The sequence below is a fragment of the Cervus canadensis genome, chromosome 12 (assembly GCF_019320065.1).
Source record: "Cervus canadensis isolate Bull #8, Minnesota chromosome 12, ASM1932006v1, whole genome shotgun sequence".
NCBI classification, from domain to species: Eukaryota; Metazoa; Chordata; class Mammalia; order Artiodactyla; family Cervidae; genus Cervus; species Cervus canadensis.
In genome coordinates this window covers 13,273,481-13,291,862 of record NC_057397.1, presented here as the reverse complement: position 1 = coordinate 13,291,862, position 18,382 = coordinate 13,273,481, and the positions used below count along the sequence as shown (strand labels likewise).

The 18,382-nt window shown below is 44.3% G+C and overlaps 1 protein-coding gene across 3 annotated transcripts in view; it reads right to left on the bottom strand.

Annotated features, from left to right (window-relative positions):
• FER1L6 (fer-1 like family member 6) overlaps nucleotides 1–18,382 on the bottom strand; it is a 162,199-nt gene that overhangs the window by 90,257 nt on the left and 53,560 nt on the right. For all 3 annotated transcript variants that reach the window (XM_043484105.1, XM_043484107.1, XM_043484106.1), the window contains 6 exons: nucleotides 17,496–17,652; nucleotides 16,706–16,892; nucleotides 15,266–15,458; nucleotides 11,413–11,765; nucleotides 7,553–7,661; nucleotides 6,486–6,669 (listed from right to left, as the gene is read on the bottom strand). In XM_043484105.1, the coding sequence (XP_043340040.1) occupies nucleotides 6,486–6,669; nucleotides 7,553–7,661; nucleotides 11,413–11,765; nucleotides 15,266–15,458; nucleotides 16,706–16,892; nucleotides 17,496–17,652 (1,183 nt within the window). The remainder of the gene's footprint in view (nucleotides 1–6,485; nucleotides 6,670–7,552; nucleotides 7,662–11,412; nucleotides 11,766–15,265; nucleotides 15,459–16,705; nucleotides 16,893–17,495; nucleotides 17,653–18,382) is intronic.

Sequence of the window (18,382 nt, the reverse complement as noted above, 5' to 3'; positions counted from 1 at the left end):
AATGCAGGCAAGAGCACACTTCTTGTCATGGGCATTGGTTGGACAGGGGCCCTAATAAATGTGGACCGTGTTAGGAGTCAGGAGCTTCTAGAGGCTGGAGTGGAGGGAAAGTGAAAGAGATAGCTTTGTTTCCATTCCAAAAGCTACAGAGGACTTCAGCCTGAAAGAACACATGGTTGTTCTTTTTAGCTCTCCAACCTAAGTTTCTTTCAGAGGCCATAAAGTTAGCAAAGATGCTCTGTGGTCTGTTCTGCAGAAAACAAACCAGCAGGCAACCATTCAGAAGAGAAGCCAAATAAGTCCTTGGCAGAAACTGAGGTTATGATTACAGCAGGAGAACAAAATAAAACTTAACTAATAAGGAAGGTCAGAAACTGCTCCTTCCTTTATCTTGTTAAAAATGATGGCACTGAGAAGAACAAATATTGTATAATATGGCTTACATGTGGAATCTAGAATTGATATAGATGAACATATTTGCAAAGCAGAAATAGAGACACAAACATAGAGAACAAACTCATGGATACCAACGATGGGAGTGGGGATTGGATGAAATGGGAGCCTGGGATTGACATATATACACTATTATGTACAAAATAGATAACTGATCAGAACTTACTGTAGAGGACAGGGGACTCTACTCAATGCTCTGTGATGACATAAGTGGGAAAGAAATCTTTATTTTTCCTTTTGAACTTTTAATTTTGTATTGGCAGCCCTAGTGGTAGAGAACCCACTTGCCAATGCAGGAGATGTAAGAGACAAGTGTTTGATCCCTGGGTTGGGAAGATCCCCTGGAGGATGGCATGGCAACCCACTCTAGTATTCTTGCCTGGAGAATTGCATGGACAGAGGGACCTGGAGGCTACAGTCCATAGAGCTGCAAGGAGTTGGACACAACTTGAATAACTTAGCACATAGCCAATTAACACAGTTTTGATAGTTTCAGGTGAACAGTGAAGGGACTCAGTCGTATATATACATGGATCCATTCTCCCCCCAACCCCTCTCTCATCCAGGCTGCCACAGCACATTGAGCAGAGTGGGAAGGAAAGCTTAAAAAGAGGGGAATATGTATATGTATAACTAATTTGCTTTTCTGTACAGAAGAAACTACCCAACACTGTAAAGCAAACAAGTACGTGGGAAGTCGCTTCAGTTGTGTCCGACTCTCTGCGACCCATGGACTATGGCCCACCAGGCTTGTCTGTCCATGGGATTCTCCAGGCAAAGTAATTATACTCATATAAAAATTTAAAAAACAAATTATGGCACTGAGAATCCTGAAACTAAATAAATTCCTACTCGATGTTGTGCTTTGTCCCAAGGTTTCTTTGCTCTGGATGATTTTGTGCTAACAGTGTTCAGAGCCTCTGTGTCTTTGGCTCCCAGGTCCTCCAGGTCTTACTGGATCTACAGGGCTCAGGATGCAGTATTTTCTCAGGCAAATGACCGTGCAGATGGAGAGCAGCAGATGGGAGGGTCCCACATTGCCAGCAGGAAGAGAAGCCTAACAGTTTGAATGGCTGCCCTGATGTGCCATCAGCCCTGTGACTCTGGGCAAGGGCAGGCCTGGAGCCCTGAGAATCCAACGATGAGCTGACTCTGGGCTGTGCTCCAGGCCCATATGTAAATTATATGTAAATGAACATGCTTTAGAAAACTGGAAAGCCCAGAGCAAACCCAAGGTGATGTTTCAAGTGTCAGACTAAACTGCTCCTTATAAAGTGGTATTTCAGTGGAAGCAACAGACAAGTTGTATGTGTGTGTATGCGCACATGTGTGTATGTGTGCTCATGGGTATGGACACTGTGGGTGCATAGGCATGTGTGTGTGTGGGCATGCACAAGTGTGTTGGGGTCTATTCTATTATAGAACCTTCTAATTCAGCTGCTGCCATTCTTGGCTTGCCACTATGTGGATAGAGCTTCAATATAGTGACAGGAATATACGGAAAACCCCCAAACACCAGCATGACTTATTTTGATCTCTTCGAGTGAGCTGGTTAGTAGTAATGTGTGGCCCACTGGAAGGTTCTGTAGGGCTCTCATCTCTCCTTAAGCCCTTCCCACACTACATCTTCTGATATTACCACCACTATCAGCAATGGGCTAGTCTAACGAAGTGGGGATGTTTTCACTGTCTGGTCCCAGAGAAAGGATGCAGAGTACCACTGAGAGCCTCAGAAAAGCCTCCCAGAGCTGCAGATCCTGCTCATTGATGTCCTCAGGTTTGACATTGGACAGAGAAACTATTAAAGGACAGGGAAGTTTGGGGTCCTTTTTGGTGCATGTAAGGGAGGATCGGCCCCCAAGCATGGCTGCCAGGAGGCCAAAAAAGACCCCAAAGAAGGTGGTCCATAGGAGGGGGAAGATGGTCCATGGGAGAGACAGGATTTAGAAAATGTGCAGCCATGCTCAGAAGCGAGAGGACGCGCAACCAGGGTTATTTTCACTTACCCCTTCCTACTTTGTCCCAGATGATCGCTTCCATCCTTAAACTCATCCTCGCTCTTTAGTGTCACCTTTGTGACCTTTGCCAACTCTTCACCTCTTCCCCCTCCCTCTCTTTACCCCCATGGTACCCAGTGCCCAACCCGGTTATAGCACTTCTTTAGCTCATTCAAAAACAGGTACAAGTATCTACTACATGCCTGGTGTGGAGAAGAGCAGATACAAAGGTGAACAAGACAAGTCCTTTGCCCTCTGACTGCACACCATCTAATAGCGAGACAGATGAATAAAAACAGCTGAATGAAGTGTGATCAGTGTTTGATGGAGCTGAGCAAAGTCCAAATCAGCCTTGGGATTCAGGGAAGGGAACCTGAACTTACTCTTGAAAGGTAATGGGAGCTAGCCATGCTGAGGATGCCACTTGTTGCCTGGCAGAGGCTAGAGCATGTTCAAAGGTCCAGATGGAGCAAACAGCAGGATTCATCTGGGGAACGGCACTAGAGGACTGGTGGGATTTGGGGAATGACCGGAGTTTATTGTAGAGAAGTAGATGCAAAAAGAGGTGGCAAGAATACACAGAAGAACTGTACAAAAAAGATCTTCACGACCCAGATAATCACAATGGTGTGATCACTCACCTAGAGCCAGACATCCTGGAATGTGAAGTCAAGTGGGCCTTAGAAAGCATCACTATGAACAAAGCTAGTGGAGGTGATGGAATTCCAGTTGAGCTATTTCAAATCCTGAAAGATGATGCTGTGAAGGTACTACACTCAATATGCCAGCAAATTTGGAAAACTCAGCAGTGGCCACAGGACTGGAGAAGGTCAGTTTTCATTCCAATCCCTAAGAAAGACAATCCCAAAGAATGCTCAAACTACCACACAATTGCACTCATCTCACTCGCTAGTAAAGTAATGCTCAAAATTCTCCAAGCCAGACTTCAGCAACACATGAACCAAGAACTTCCAGATGTTCAAGCTGGTTTTAGAAAAGGCAGAGGAACCAGAGATCAAATTGCCAACATCTGCTGGATCATCAAAAAAGCAAGAGAGTTCCAGAAAAATATCTATTTCTGCTTTATTGACTATGTCAAAGCCTTCGACTGTGTGGATCACAATAAACTGTGGGAAATTCTGAAGGAGGTGAGAATACCAGACCATCTGACCTGCCTCTTGAGAAACCTGTATGCAGGTCAGGAAGCAACAGTTAGAACTGGACATGGAACAACAGACTGGTTCCAAATAGGAAAAGGAGTAGGTCAAGGCTGTATATTGTCACCCTGATTATTTAACTTATATGCAGAGTACATCATGAGAAACGCTGGGCTGGAAGAAGCACAAGCTGGAATTAAGATCACTGGGAGAAATATCAATAACCTCAGATATGCAGATGACACTACCCTTATGGCAGAAAGTGAAGAAGAACTAAAGAGCCTCTTGATGAAAGTGAAAGAGGAGAGTGAAAAAGTTGGCTTAAAGCTCAACATTCAGAAAACTAAGATCATGGCATCTGGTCCCATCACCTCATGGGAAATAGATGGGGAGACAGTGGAAACAGTGTCAGACTTTATTTTTTGGGGCTCCAAAATCACTGCAGATGGTGATTGCAGCCATGAAATTAAAAGACGCTTACTCCTTGGAAGGAAAGTTATGACCAACCTAGATAGCATATTAAAAAGCAGAGACATTACTTTGCCAACAAAGGTCCATCTGGTCAAGGCTATGGTTTTTCCAGTGGTCATGTATGGATGTGAGAGTTGGACTGTGAAGAAAGCTGAGCGCTGAAAAATTGATGCTTTTGAACTGTGGTGTTGGAGAAGACTCTTGAGAGTCCCTTGGACTGCAAGGAGATCCAACCAGTCCATCCTGAAGGAGATCAGTTCTGGGTGTTCATTGGAAGGACTGATGCTAAAGCTGAAACTCCAATACTTTGGCCACCTCATGTGAAGAGTTGACTCATTGGAAAAGACCCTGATGCTGGGAGGGATTGGGGGCAGGAGGAGAAGGGGATGACAGAGGATGAGATGGCTGGATGGCACCACCGACTCGATGGGCATGAGTCTGAGTAAACTCCGGGAGTTTGTGATGGACAGGGAGGCCTGGTGTGCTGCAATTCATGGGGTCGCAAAGAGTCGGACACGACTGAGCGACTGAACTGAACTGAACTGAACTGAGATGGGGATCAAATCAACAAAATATGGTGTCTGAGATTAATCCTGAAAGGTATAGGCAGGACTTCCCTGGTGGCCCAATGGCTAGGAATTTGCCTGCCCATGAAAGGGGCACAGGTTTGATCCCTGGTCTGGGAAGATTTCACATGCCACCGGGAAACTGAGCCTATGTGCAACAACTACTGAGTCCACACTCTAGAAGCTTCGAGTCACAACTAATGAAGCCCACACTCCCTAGAGCCTATACTCTGAAACAAGAGAAGCCACTGCAATGAGAAGCCCTCGAACCTCAACTAGAGAGCAACCCCTGCTTGTCGCAACTAGAGTCAGCCTTTGTACAGCAACAAACAAGCCAGGAATGCCAAAAATTAATTAATTATTTATTTTTAAAAAACCACAAGCAGCCAATGGATAATGTCAAGCTGGGGGAGTGGGGAGTTCGGATGGATAGTTTGGTGATTTTCTTGATACAGGTCCAAGCCAAGTAAGAGGTGTTTAAAATAACTTATGCCAAAGATACCAATTGACCAAATTAAAGAAGTGGCAATAGGGAACACACTTGAGAACTAGACTTGACCAGACTTCATCACTGATTGGTTGTGGGTAGGAAGGGAAAAGAGAACAATTGACAGATTTCCAATTTGTGGCTCAGAGGATGCAGTGAGTGGTAGGACCAGTCTCTGAGATGGGAAAGATAGGAAAAGGGGAAAAGCTGCCTGTGAAGACAATGAGTCTGATGACTCGGGGACACCCAAGTAGAGGTGTTTGGTCTGCTGCTCAGGAAGAAGGCCATCTAGGGAAATAGATGTGAGAATTCTTGTTATTCTAACAGTGGTCAGTAAGCCATGGGTTCATGCCCAGAGAGACTGTCTAGATCCAGAAGAGTAGAGACTGATGAGAACTAGTGATGTGGTTCCAATCCCTTCACAAGTAATGAGCAATGTTCTCTTATGACATTCCCATGAGATCATATTTTTTTTACTCCTAGCACAAAGCTCAGAACACAGAAGGCTCTCACTACATGTGGCTTTCCTTTCTCATAAGACACTTGGTTGACATCACTGTCTTAAGACAAAATTCTATAATTTCACTTCTCTTTGCATGTTGAAATGTCATGTGGGTTAAAGATCAGTGAGGGTGCATGTAGGAGCCCCAGTTGTTTTCTGAAATGGTCTTTTTTGATGGCTAAGAATCATTTTTGAATTCTTCAGTTTGTGCCCCAAATAAGATAAGAAATGATGTAATTAATAATTCCACCAAGTTGAGTTTACATTGTGTTCAGATGACTATAATAACTGTTGATAGGATTTTGGATTGAAATTTTAACTTCTGACCTTCCCATCCTGTTATGCTTCAAAGTTATAGGATAAAGAGAGCTTCAGATATGGTAATAAGAACCATCATTGTCACTCTGTCCTTGAATGAATTAACTGGATGTGTCATTTGGAGAATTGTCAACATGAGAATTCAGGAGAGTGGCATTTATCCTGTTGGCCTCATTTGCACCTTGCACCCATAACTAAGATAAAGAATGTTTCTAGTTTTAGAGAAGAACTGAATCAAACAGTCATGGAAATTGGTCAAGTTTCCACAGTCAGAAGTCTTGGCTACTCTTGCCTCCTGGGGCTCCTGTGTGTGCGTGCTCAGTCACTTCCATCGTGTCCGACTCTCTGCGACCCCCTGGACTGTAACCCAGCAAGCTCCTCTGTCCATGAAATTTTCCATGCGAGAATACTGGGGTGGGTTGACACTCCCTTCTGCAGGGGATCTTCCCAACCCAGGGATCAAACCTGCGTCTCCTGCATTGCATTTACTTGCTGAGGCATCAGGGAAGCCATCGAGGAAGCTATGTCTCCTACCTGTTCCCTTCTGTCACGAGTGGCTTCTCCGGGTGAGTGGTGGAGACCAGAGGAATGGCGACATCATGGGCTGCGTCCCCTTCTCCTTCGTGCAGCAGCGGCAGAGCGTCTTCTTCAGCTAAGTCTGCTGACTTCTTCCTACTCCTGTGATGCAACCCTCCATCAATCAGGTTCCCAAAATTACCTGTAGAGCCAGTAGCAAGGGGAGAAGGGCCAGATGTCAATAAGCAGAATCAGGCTGCTTGGCAGAAAGGATCCAAGCTTATGTCTTCCCAGGGCAGAGTAATAAGCTCCCAGTATGTAGGTAGGATGATGGTCAGATCAAAGAAATAAGATTAGCAGTGATACTAAGCCATCATCAGCTTCCATCTTAAGGTCTTTTTTTTGTAAAAATGACTTAAGTTACAGATTAACTGGATTTCATCTCCATTTTTTTCTGCTCCAAAACTTCCCAAATGTAAATCAAGACCTTCTCTGATGGAATACTCTTTCTTGGAGTGGTGTTTCCAGATGCACTTCAGTCCAGGAAGACTGCTGGGAGTTATAACAATAGCATCTATTATATACATAGCACGTCATGTGCATTAATTCATTAAACCCTTGCCATAGCTTCATAAGGAATTATCACTATTCCCATCTTATAGATGAAGAAAGCAAGACCAAGAGAAATTAAGTGATCCTAGGGTCAGGGAACCAGGACTAGTAGTCCAAGTCTGTCTGAATGCAAGCTATACTCTCAATCTTTTTATTTTAACTTATTTTTAATCAGAAGATAATTGCTTTACAATATTGGGTTAGTTTCTGTCATACATCAACAATAATCAGCCATACGTGTGCATTTTAAAATTTTTTATTATTTTTTATTTATATATATATATATTTTAAATTTAAATAAATCTATCCCTTACATATTGACTCTAGACTGGACAAGGAGTTATTCACTCCTTCCTGAGGCGCAAACCTCCAACAGAATGCTACCATCTGCATGTAAAGAATTGATTCATTTATTTAAGAAAGAGATATAAAGTTCATGCCATGTTCCAGGCACTATGCTTGTATGCACTTACCAATAGAAACTTCAAAGCTGATGGGTTTATCTCCGATCCTCCGGTCGATCATGGTAGCTTCGAAAAATGCTCCAAAGAGTAAAAATTCCTCATGTTTTTCTGGTACAATCTGTAGGAAGAAAAAAAAATACATTAGATGGGCCTGGATCTTTTTATAGTAGGAGGAAACTGAATTAGTGAGGCCAACCTGATCCAAGGTGATTTATAGAAACCTGAGTCTTGGTGTCAGCCTGATACGGTACATCATTTCCACTCTAATCAGACTGGCAGGAACCAGGACCTACACACTGCAAATCCCAATTCAGCCATTCGCAATGATGTAGTCTCAACCTTACAATCAAATTTCCTTTTATTTTAAAGGTAAGCTTGCTATATGTATCTTGTTAAGAGACTGATGGTTCAAGGAAACCAGGCGACACAACATCGCATTTCTGAGTGAGGAGGCTGAATGAGCTGGAGCTTTTTATTCTGTGCTTTCTGGTTTGACCCTTGGATTTATTGAGCCCAACTGAAACAGCAGTAAGGTTCATTGAAGGAAATAAAGCAGCTGCAGTTTCAGAGGCTAAGAGCCGCATTCAATCAAGAACTCTTAACTCTGTCTCTTTTTTTCAGCCATGAGGGATCTTAGTCCCCCCAATCAGGGATTGAAGCCATGCCCCTGCATTGGGAGCACAGAGTCTTAAGCACTGGACTGCCAGGGAGGTCCCCTTCTCTCTTTTTGAGACTCTTCCTTCACACACAAGCTCCCTGTGCTGCTGGTATCAGCAGGAAATGTTTCTATTCACCAGAAAGTGTAGGACAGGGTGGGTCCAGGTGCTAACTCTTAGTCACAGCACGTACCGCTCCCACCTGCCGCCACTGTGTCCCTTGGCTGTAAGTCAGCCCCTTATCACGCCTTCCTGAGGCCACGTTTACTCTCTGGGAGGAGATTAAAAATCACTCAGAGACCCAAAGGGAATGGAGGCCATGGAACCTGGAAGAGGGACCGCAGGTTCCAAGGCCACGATCCCCTCTTTAAATCCCAACTCTGCTGCTTCCTAGCCGTTGACTGGGCAAGCCGTGTCCGCTCTCCAGGTGTCATGTTCCTTGTCTGTGAAATGAACATCATAGCAGGACCTACATGGGGAAGGAATGAGATCGACCATGTGCAGTACCTAGGATAAAGCCTACATATGCCAATGCCATAAGTGGAGTCACCGTATTTCAACACATTATAATTCATGTCTTAATCCCATCCACCTTTCAAAGTCCAACCCAAATGTCTCCTCTTCTGGAAGCCTCCCTTGATGCCCTGAGCTAGAAAAATGATGATGGTAGTGTTTGCAGAACTCTTATTTTGTGTCAGATGTGGAGAGAGTGGCATGGAAACATATATACCTCCATATGCGAAACAGATAGCCAGTGGGAATTGGCTGTGTGACACGGGGAGCTCAACTGGTGCTCTTGACAACCTAGAGGGGTGGGATGGAGTGGGAGGTGGGAAGAAGGTTCAAGAGGGAGGGGACTATGTATACCTATGGCTGATTCATGTTCATCTATGGCAGAGACCAACACAGCATTGTAAAGCAGTTATCTTTCATTTAAAATTTCTGGATCACTATGTTCCACAACTGAAAATAACATGATATTGTAAATCAACTATACCTCAATAAATTTTTTCACTTTAAATAAATAAACAAAAATCTTTTAAAAAGAATTTTACCTGTATTATCTCATGTAATTCTTGTAACTATCCTATGAGAAGGATCTTTCTATTCTACCCACTTAAAGGTGAGGTAGTTTCATGAAAGAGTAAGATATCTGTTCATAGTTACTAAACAAGATTAATAGTAATTGAGCACTTACTATGTGCCAGGCTCTTTTCTAATAAGCACTTTGTTGTATTAATTCATTAAATGAAATAAACCTAAGGAGCTTAAATCACTTGCCCAAAGACTCCAACAGATACTTGTCCAGAGACTGGATGGTAACCATTGCACCATACTGCCACATCTTAAACCCAACTGTCTTATTTGGAAGCCCAATATTTTAATCCTTACACTGCACTGCACTGACTTTATCTTTACCTGCTGAAGGCACTTGATCACATTCTGCTTCCTATACATTTATTTTGTATGTCTTATCTCCCCTTCTATACCATAAATTTCATGCAGTCAGACTCTATTTTTATTCCTGCCAATGCTGAGGATTTAAAAATGAACACAGGGCAGGAATAGAGATGCAGATGTAGAGAACGGACTTCTGGACACGGGAGGAAAAGAGGAGGGTGGGACAATGTGAGACAGTAGCACTGACATATATATACTACCGTGTGTAGAAGAGCTAGCAAATAGGAAGCAGGTACATAGCAGATGGACTCAGCTCCGTGCTCTGTGATGACTAGAGGGGTGGGGTGGGCAGGAATGGGAGGGAGGTTCAAGAAGGAGGAGATACATGTATCCTTACAGCTGATTCATGATGCTATACAGCAGAAGCTAACACAACATTGTAAAGCAATTATACACCAAGAGAAAATAAAAATAAATTTAAAAAAGAATAAAAATGAACACAAGGTTTTACAGAAGGGAGATAAGCTTTGATGGTGATGATGACGATGAGTTTAAAAAGCCAGCATTATAGGACCTCATTTGTCCAGATTCACAATGAGAGCAAGGCTGCAGCAAAGGAGATTAGAGCTGGGGGAACCTGGAGAGCTAAACAAGAAGATGCTACAAAAAATAGATATTATCATGTTGGTAAGGGCAAACTCTGAGCTGTTGGGGTTCTAGGGAAGGTAGAAGCTCCAGTGTGGTAGTTTTAAACTATGTCCACAAATTTTTGGAAAATCCTCCCCTTAAAAGGTGAAGCCTCATTCATTCCCCAACCTTGTTTCAATGTGGGCTGGACATGTGGCTCATTTCTAACAATTAGAATGTGGCATAAATGTCTGTGTGATTTCCATGGATTTGGGCAAAAAAGACATTGCAGTCACTGCCTTGCTCTCTTTTAGATCATCCACTCTGGCAGAAGCCAGATTTGTTAAATCCCAGCAGCAAAATTAAGTGGCTCTTCCAAGGCTAAGTTGACCCACGTACTAAAAATCCTTCCATGTGTTCTAGTCTCTACTGGGAATGGACAGCTCTGGGAGACCAGCCCATCCCTTCCCCACCTGAAATTAGAGTCTGGTTGACCTGAGAAACACACTTCCAGAGGCAGAATCAAGCTACAACCTACCCACCAAAATATAAAATTCCTTCGTTGGTAATGACAAAGTACTATTACTGAACTTAATGACCGAGAAGATATTCATGGTTTATGTTCCTCTTGGGGTCCCAGATCTCTCACCCCTAACACAGAACTGGGCCAGAAGATGCTATTCTGCTATTTGCTGAGTCACAAGCAATGATAACCATTCCCTCCAGCGGTGACTTCCCCACAGGCGTGGGGCAGGGGAACAGGCGTCTCAGTTTCTTGTGTCCCTGCTTGTCACCCACTCTTCCTCCTCTTCATCCCTCATCCCACGTTATCTCATCCAGAACATACACTGAGCTAACAAAGCTAAACACAGTTAGGCCCCAGACAGAGTTCAGCCCATCACCCGGCCACCCACTCCCAACAGCTCCTCCAGAGTGCTTTAATTTTATTTTACTTTGGTTTCCATGGGAATCTGTGTTTGGGGGGATGCAGACAGAATGTAACATGAGCAGATGGCTATGATGTGAGCAGAAAAAGGCAGAGGATCGTCCCTGAAATACAGGGCTGAGTCAACACACATTTTGCAGGGGGCGCCACACCTCTGAGGGTCTCTGGGGGCCCGAGGCAGATCCTGCCTCTGCCCTGGGCTCAGGGCACAGTCTCAGTGGAGGAGCGCTCAGACCTACCTCTGGGGGCACGTCGAAAGGCTCCACCTCCACCTCTGTTGAGTTGGTTTTGTCTGAAGCCTGCTGGGGTTTGCCATCGTCGGTTTTGTCACCCTTGTCTTTACTCGCGCCTTTGGAAGATTTGGAGTCTTTGTCCTTCGGAGACAACTTGAACTCCTTGAGCGCCTTGGAGAATTTAGACTCCTGTGCCCCTCCCGAGAGGATCTCCACAGCAATCTCCACCAAGATTCTGCCCCGGAATGACACGCCTTCTCCGAAGCCTTCATTCAGTTCCTGGTAGTCATCCATCAGACTGTGGTTCCTGGGTGAGCCATACAGGTTAATCCAGGCAGGTCCAAATGTGGGCAGGAAGCCTAGAAAGAGCCCAAGTTTTAGTTGCCTGGTTATGCTTTCAAGCTGGTTACTGCTTGATGAAAGTTGTGCACATTTGTTTAGAAATGTATAAAGAAAAGACAAGAGAAAATATTTACAGATATCCCATCACGGGGAGGTCCTTGGTGCCTTAGTGGTTAGGATTCTGGGCTTTCACTGCCACGGCCCAGGTTCAATCCCTGGTTGGGAAACTGAGATCCTGCAAGCCATGAGGCTCGATCAAAAAACAAAACAGAACAGAACATCCCTGACTTCCCTAGTGATACAATGGATAGCAATCCATCTTGCAATGCAGGGGACACTGGTTCGATCCCTGGTCTGGGAAGATTCCACACGCCACAGAACAGCCAAGCCCAAGCACCACAACCTTTGAGCCCGCATGCTACAACTACTGAAGACAGTGTGCCTAGAGCCTGTGCTCAGCAACAAGAGAAGCCACTGCAATGAGAAGCCCATGCACTGCAACTACAGAATAGCCCCTGCTCTCCAAAACTAGAGAAAAGCCCATGCATGGTTACCAAAAATAGAATAAAATTAAGGAAAGACAGGACATGCCATCACAATTGGCATTTTGCTATGTTTCTTTCTAGTCTTTCTTCCATGTATAGGTTTAGACTTGCCCATAATTTTAGCAAGGCTATGCCGACATGCATTTTCATTCATCAGACTTTTATGGACTCCTAACATGTGCCAGGCATCATTTTAGAGATGAAACATAGAGCCCAATGGAGATTAAATCAGATACAAACATGAAACAAATATTCACATTACAAATGCTATGAAGGAGCTATATCTTGTGCTGCAAGGACAAAAAACAGGCTGATGTGGCATGGAGAGGAATTAGGCAGAGAGAGGAGAGTTCTGGGCAGAGGAAAGAGCATGTGGCAACTGGAAAGGAGCTTGGAGGCAGAAGGAACTGGAAGAGAAAGCCAGTGTGGCTGGAGTCCAGAGAGGGAGCGGGTGAGAAGAGTGTGGAGAGGTGAGTGGGTCTGTCTTTATCTTAGAAATTATGGGAATATTCTAGAGGAGTTTGAGAAAAGATGTGACCTACTCAGATGTGTGTTTTTAAATTCACTTTGGCTGCTATATGAAGGGTTATAAGAATGGATGTAAGCACACTGGTTCAAGGTCTCCTTCATCATTAAAATTCAAGACATGGATAGGTAGACTTGGACCAGGGTGATGGTAGTGGAAACTGAGAGAAGTAAATGTTCTGAAATATGCTCTAAACATAGAACTGAAAAGACCTGGTGATCTTAACTTACTGTTAGCATAAGTTGTTTCCTTTCTTGATCCATAGCATCTGGGAAAATATAAGTGTCTATGCAAACATCTCTTTGGCAACTGAATGTGTTCCTTTTGTTTTCTTTTCTGCAGCATGTAGGATCTTCATTCCTGGACCAGGATCAAACCTGGGCCCCCTGCAGTGGAAGCTCAGAGTCTTAATCACTGGACCACCAGGGAAATTCCCAGAATGTTCCATTTTGACTGGCAATACAGTATGGTGGCCCTGAGCTTGACTTCCTGGGTTCAGACTCAAGTCTCAGCTCTGCCATTTTTAAGCTGTGTGACCTTGGAGAAGTCTTTTAACTTTCTGATGCCTCAGTATCCTCAACTGTAAAATGGGAATGCTAATAGTACCTATCTCAGGATTATCTATCAGGATAATCTAATCTATCAGGATTAAAAGAGATAATATTAAGTGCTTCACTTAAGTGAAGTCTTTAGGAAATGCTCTAAAGTATTAGCTTAATACATGCATGTGTGCTAAATCGCTTCAGTCGTGTCCAACTCTTTGTGGCCCTATGGACGGTAGCCCTCCAGGCTCCTCTGTCCAAGAGATTTTCCAGGCAAGAATACTGGAGTGGGTTGCCAAAACCTCCTCCAGGGGATCTTCCTGACCTAGGAATCAATATGTATCATAAATTGCTTAACAATTCTTGTTGATGAAAAGTTGCCATATGTTTTATTGTTATCAATCATTTTAATACCTGAAAGCTTCCTCTCTCCATCCCCTCACCCACTGCCCCATTCCTCCATGCACTAGATTCTATCCTGCCTTTGAATAAATTCTAAGAAGTAGTGATATTGTGTTAAAAAAGGTAGAAAGATTCTATGGCCCATGACATCTACTTTTTACTGTTGCTATACATCTCCCCGAACCCAACAAAATGATTCTGAAAAGTTGTGGGTAAAACATGTCTATGTCTGGATGAGAAATCCTATAGATGGGCAGAATTTGCTTTCTACATAAAGCAATCTGGGGGAAACATTTCCACAACATGGAAAGTTAAATGGTATATATTTATTAAGGCCTTTCTATGATGACACTCTTATGCCAGGCACAAAAAGGTGTAAAACTTGTTCGTTGCATAAGCCAAGGCTTTTACAGTATAATGTGTATACACACACATATACACAAATATATACATTAATTAACACAAATTTGTAGTGCAGAGAAAGATTCTCTTGGGATTTAAATAAAAGGAAGGTGGGTTGGGATATTTAGAGAATTATCAGCTATTAATTTATATTTTGCTAATACAGTAAGTCCCCTACATATGAACCTGTAAGTTGCAAACTTTCAAAAAGATGCAAATGTGTGCCAACCCTTGTATGCCAGCTGCTGTACTGTACTACTGTACTTTTCAAGGCACTGTGCTGTAAGATTAAAAATGTTTTATTTTTGTGTTTGTTTTTTATGTACATATGATTTGTATGAAAAGTATTATAAACCTATTATAGTACAGTACTGTATAGTTGTGTCAGCTGGGTACTTAGGCTAACTTTCTGGACTTACCAACAAATTGGACTTATGAACACACACTGGAATGGAACTCATTTGTATGTAGGGGAATTACTGTAAAGAGCCTTATCCAGGGTGAAAACTCTTCGGACTGACTCAGTGGGTTAGCTGGGACTCTCAGTTCTTCCCTTGGCTCTCTGCAGTCAGCTCATGCTCTAGAGTTTCCATCAGTAGTTGAGGGAAGCATATTTTTAACCATTTAAACACAGTAAAACCATTCTAAGCTTGGGAAGTGAAGTTGCTCAGTCGTGTCTGACTCTTTGCGACCCCCATGGACTGTAGCCTACCAGGCTTCTCTGTCCATGGGATTTTCCAGGCAAGTGAGCCATACATAAATACACGGTAGTTCAGATGTGGTCCATGGACCACAGTTTGCCAATCTCTGATCCAATCTAAAGTCTTCATTTTCCAGTTAAGAAGCATAAAGCCCAGAGAAAGGGAATGATTTCCTCAAGAACACACAGCAGTGTTCCTGGAAGACCTGGGATGGGGAACAAGCCTCATGGTTCCCAGAGTCTGGCTCAGTCCACTACCCTAAACCAACCCAAGCCACAGACCAGGCAGAGATGGAAAGTGCCTAACACATCGCCTGCTCCAATCCTCTGGTTTTGAAGATGAGGCTCTAAATGAATCATTTTGAGACCCTACCTTGAAGTCAGACGTGTGAGGCCTTACCTTTGTCTCCATCCTGTTCATTGGAGATTTTCTTCAAGTCAATGAAGTGGGTTGCCAGCACTATATCATTCATGCTGCCTTCATCCCACACCTGGATTTTTACCCTCCGACACAACGGAGGGAACATTTCCTTGAAGACCACCTGTTCATGCCACACGGGATCAGCACAGTTCTTCTGCACCGTGGTTCGCCCCTAAACACAAAGCCAGGAGGATGTGAACCATTGAAGGAAATGAAACAGGCCTTTGATCAACTAAAGAAAACTCTTCACACCAGCTGGAAATATAAAGTAAGTTGCCAAAAATAATGAACCTGCTTCCACCAGGCACCCATGAAAATCAGTTACATCCCATGAACATAACCAGTGTCCTGCTCTGTGCCAGACACGTGCTGGGCATCTGGGACAAAAGGAGGGTTGTCACAGGTCCTCCCCCAGAAAGTTTTCATCATCACATTGGGTTGAGGTGAAACTGACACCTGTGTTATGAAGGCATTCCATGCATTTCCAGGAAGGCAGCAGATACAATTAGACCCTGAGTTCATGTCTTATAAAAGTAGGACCGGGCATTTCCCTGGTGGTCCAGTGGCTAAGACTCCATGCTCCTGATGCAGGGAATCTGGGTTTGATCCCTGGTCAGGGAACCCACATGCTGCAACTGAAAGACCCTGTGTGTCACAATGAAGATGAAAGATCTCACGTGCCTCAATGAAGACCCAGCACAACCAAAAATACAAATAATAAATAAATAAATATCATTTAAAATTAGGACCTGGTACAAATCCCTTCCCCAGTCTAGACCTCAGTTCCCTCATCATACAATGGAGGTGATATCCTACATGGGGGTTATATATGTCCTATATATGCCAATGGGACCCAAGATAAAAGTAGTCCAAGGTTCACCCTGCCAAGGGGAGGAGCTGGATAGAGACACGAGTGTTAGCTGAAGCTTCTGAGTCCAACTAATCAGGATTAGGCTCTGCCCATGTGCCCAGGCCCTGGCACATCCAATGGTTCTTGAGCAGGGAACAGCCAGACACAAGGATGTCCAGGCTTACATATGATAAGGAAAATCTGGGTAGATTGTGGAGCAGATTGAAAGGGAGGTGGTAATTCTCTGGGAAGTGGGGACTAGCCAATAGCTCAGAGAAGTAGTCAGAGGTGAGGAAGGAGGCCTGCCTTCCTGGGTCCTGAATGGTGGTTCCCCCCTCCCAGCCTGCCCAGTTTTCCTCCATGAAACTTCCAGGAAGGTGAAAGTGAGAGGAAGTAGGTGACTCTCCCCTACTTTCCTGCCAGTGCAAGGCCTTCTGGCGACATGCTTTCTCTCTCCAGGCATGTCTTGATTTTGATTTTAATGTAAAATCCTTTACCCAGCAGTGTCCCGGGGTAAAGAGCAGAATTCTGGCCCCAGGTCTGCCAGGATTGGGACAACGGACACTCACCGTCTGCCCAGCGAAGGAGACCTCCACAAAGGGATCCACGAGGTCTTTACTGTCACCCACAAACGCTTTGGTGACATTCGCCATGATGCTGGAGTTCACCTTGGGCAACCCTTCGGCTTTGTAGAGTCTCACGTAGAACCTGGCCCAGGGCCTCTCTGACGGAAACCCTTGAGGGATCAAGAGGTTCCTTGCGGGGGACAAAAAAGAAACATAAAACAGCTGTTTCACTTGAAAAAATAGAAAGAAAAGGTAGAGGCAATTTGGAGGCAGAAAGGAGCATCCTGATACAGGAGAAAAGATCAGGATGCATCGCTAAAATGAGTTTTCTTCCTGGTGTGAATGACAGCGCAGGATATGAATAGAATGAAAGCAGTAAACTGGTTCAGGTCCCAGAATTACAGAATAAACACTTAAAAGAGGTACATTAAATCTTCCCATTTCATAAGTCAGGGGCTGAAATTATTCTCCCTTCAAAGAAAAATCAGCTCAATTCAGATCAATAGGATAAGCTTTGGAATAGCTTATCTATTATGGGTTGGTATAGGAAGACAAGCTGTTCTTGTTCTAGAAGCTGACCTCCCAAAGGACAGCATGCCTTTGGTAAGATACCTCATGGTGCCCCTGACAGAGCAGAATCTCAGGTGGACAGGCCCTTTTAACTTGGCAGTTCTCAGGAACCCCTAATGGGGGTTCCTTCAAGGAACCTTTCCTGAAGGCAAGGGAGAGGGAAAAGACACGGAAATGGGGACATGTCATTTCTCTTGCATGGTCCTCCATGGACCTGTCTCACTTTTCTATTTGCTCCTCGGCATCGGAGGTTTTGGGGTTGGGCTTTAAGACATCTCCTTTTCCAGTCACGCTGATGTCACACTTCAGGTACCCCTTCGTGCCAGTCCTGATGTCACCAGGATCCGTGAGCAGGGCCCACTTGTCACAGAACTGATGACCTGCAAGACGTTCCAACAGCTCAGATAACCTGCCCAGGTGCACCCAGATGCTCCACCCACTTCTCTTCCAACACAAACCTCCCCACCCTCTGCTCCCCAGGAGGGGCTCGCTCATCACAGTTATTTCCAGGTCCCATGCAGCCCCTCCTCTCCTCTCTCCCCACCCACTTCTCCATCTTTTCCCCCAACCTGCCACAGGGATTTGGGAAGCCCTCGACCGAGTGGAAAATGCCTGGACTAGAGTCTAGTTTTGAGGAGAGAAGGACATGAATGCAGTGTAGAAGCCATGTCTGAGGGACTTCCCTGGGGTCCAGTGGTTAAGACTGTGCTTCCACTGCAGGGACCACTGGTTGGGAAACTAAGATCCCACATGCTGCACGGTGTAGCCAAAAAAGAAGAAGCCACACATAATTTCACAGGCCACAAGTGCCACTCATGGATCTTTTTGCCTGGCCTACACAGTGAACAAAATCTAGACTGTAAACTTATCTTTAAAAAAAAAAACAAAAACCTGTTAGATCTGGCAATAGTCCACATTGCCACATGGTGGCAGGTAGGAAAGGAGCTGAGTAGATGCTATTCCTTCCATAGGAATTATGTCCCCCTGCCTCCATTTCCCCCAGCCTCCCTCAATTCCCACTGCATTAAACCCAATCCACTGCATTCAGTGATGCCCACTGCCTGGCCCCTTGGGGTCATGTGCATTGGAATCACTGTTGAAGAGAAGGAA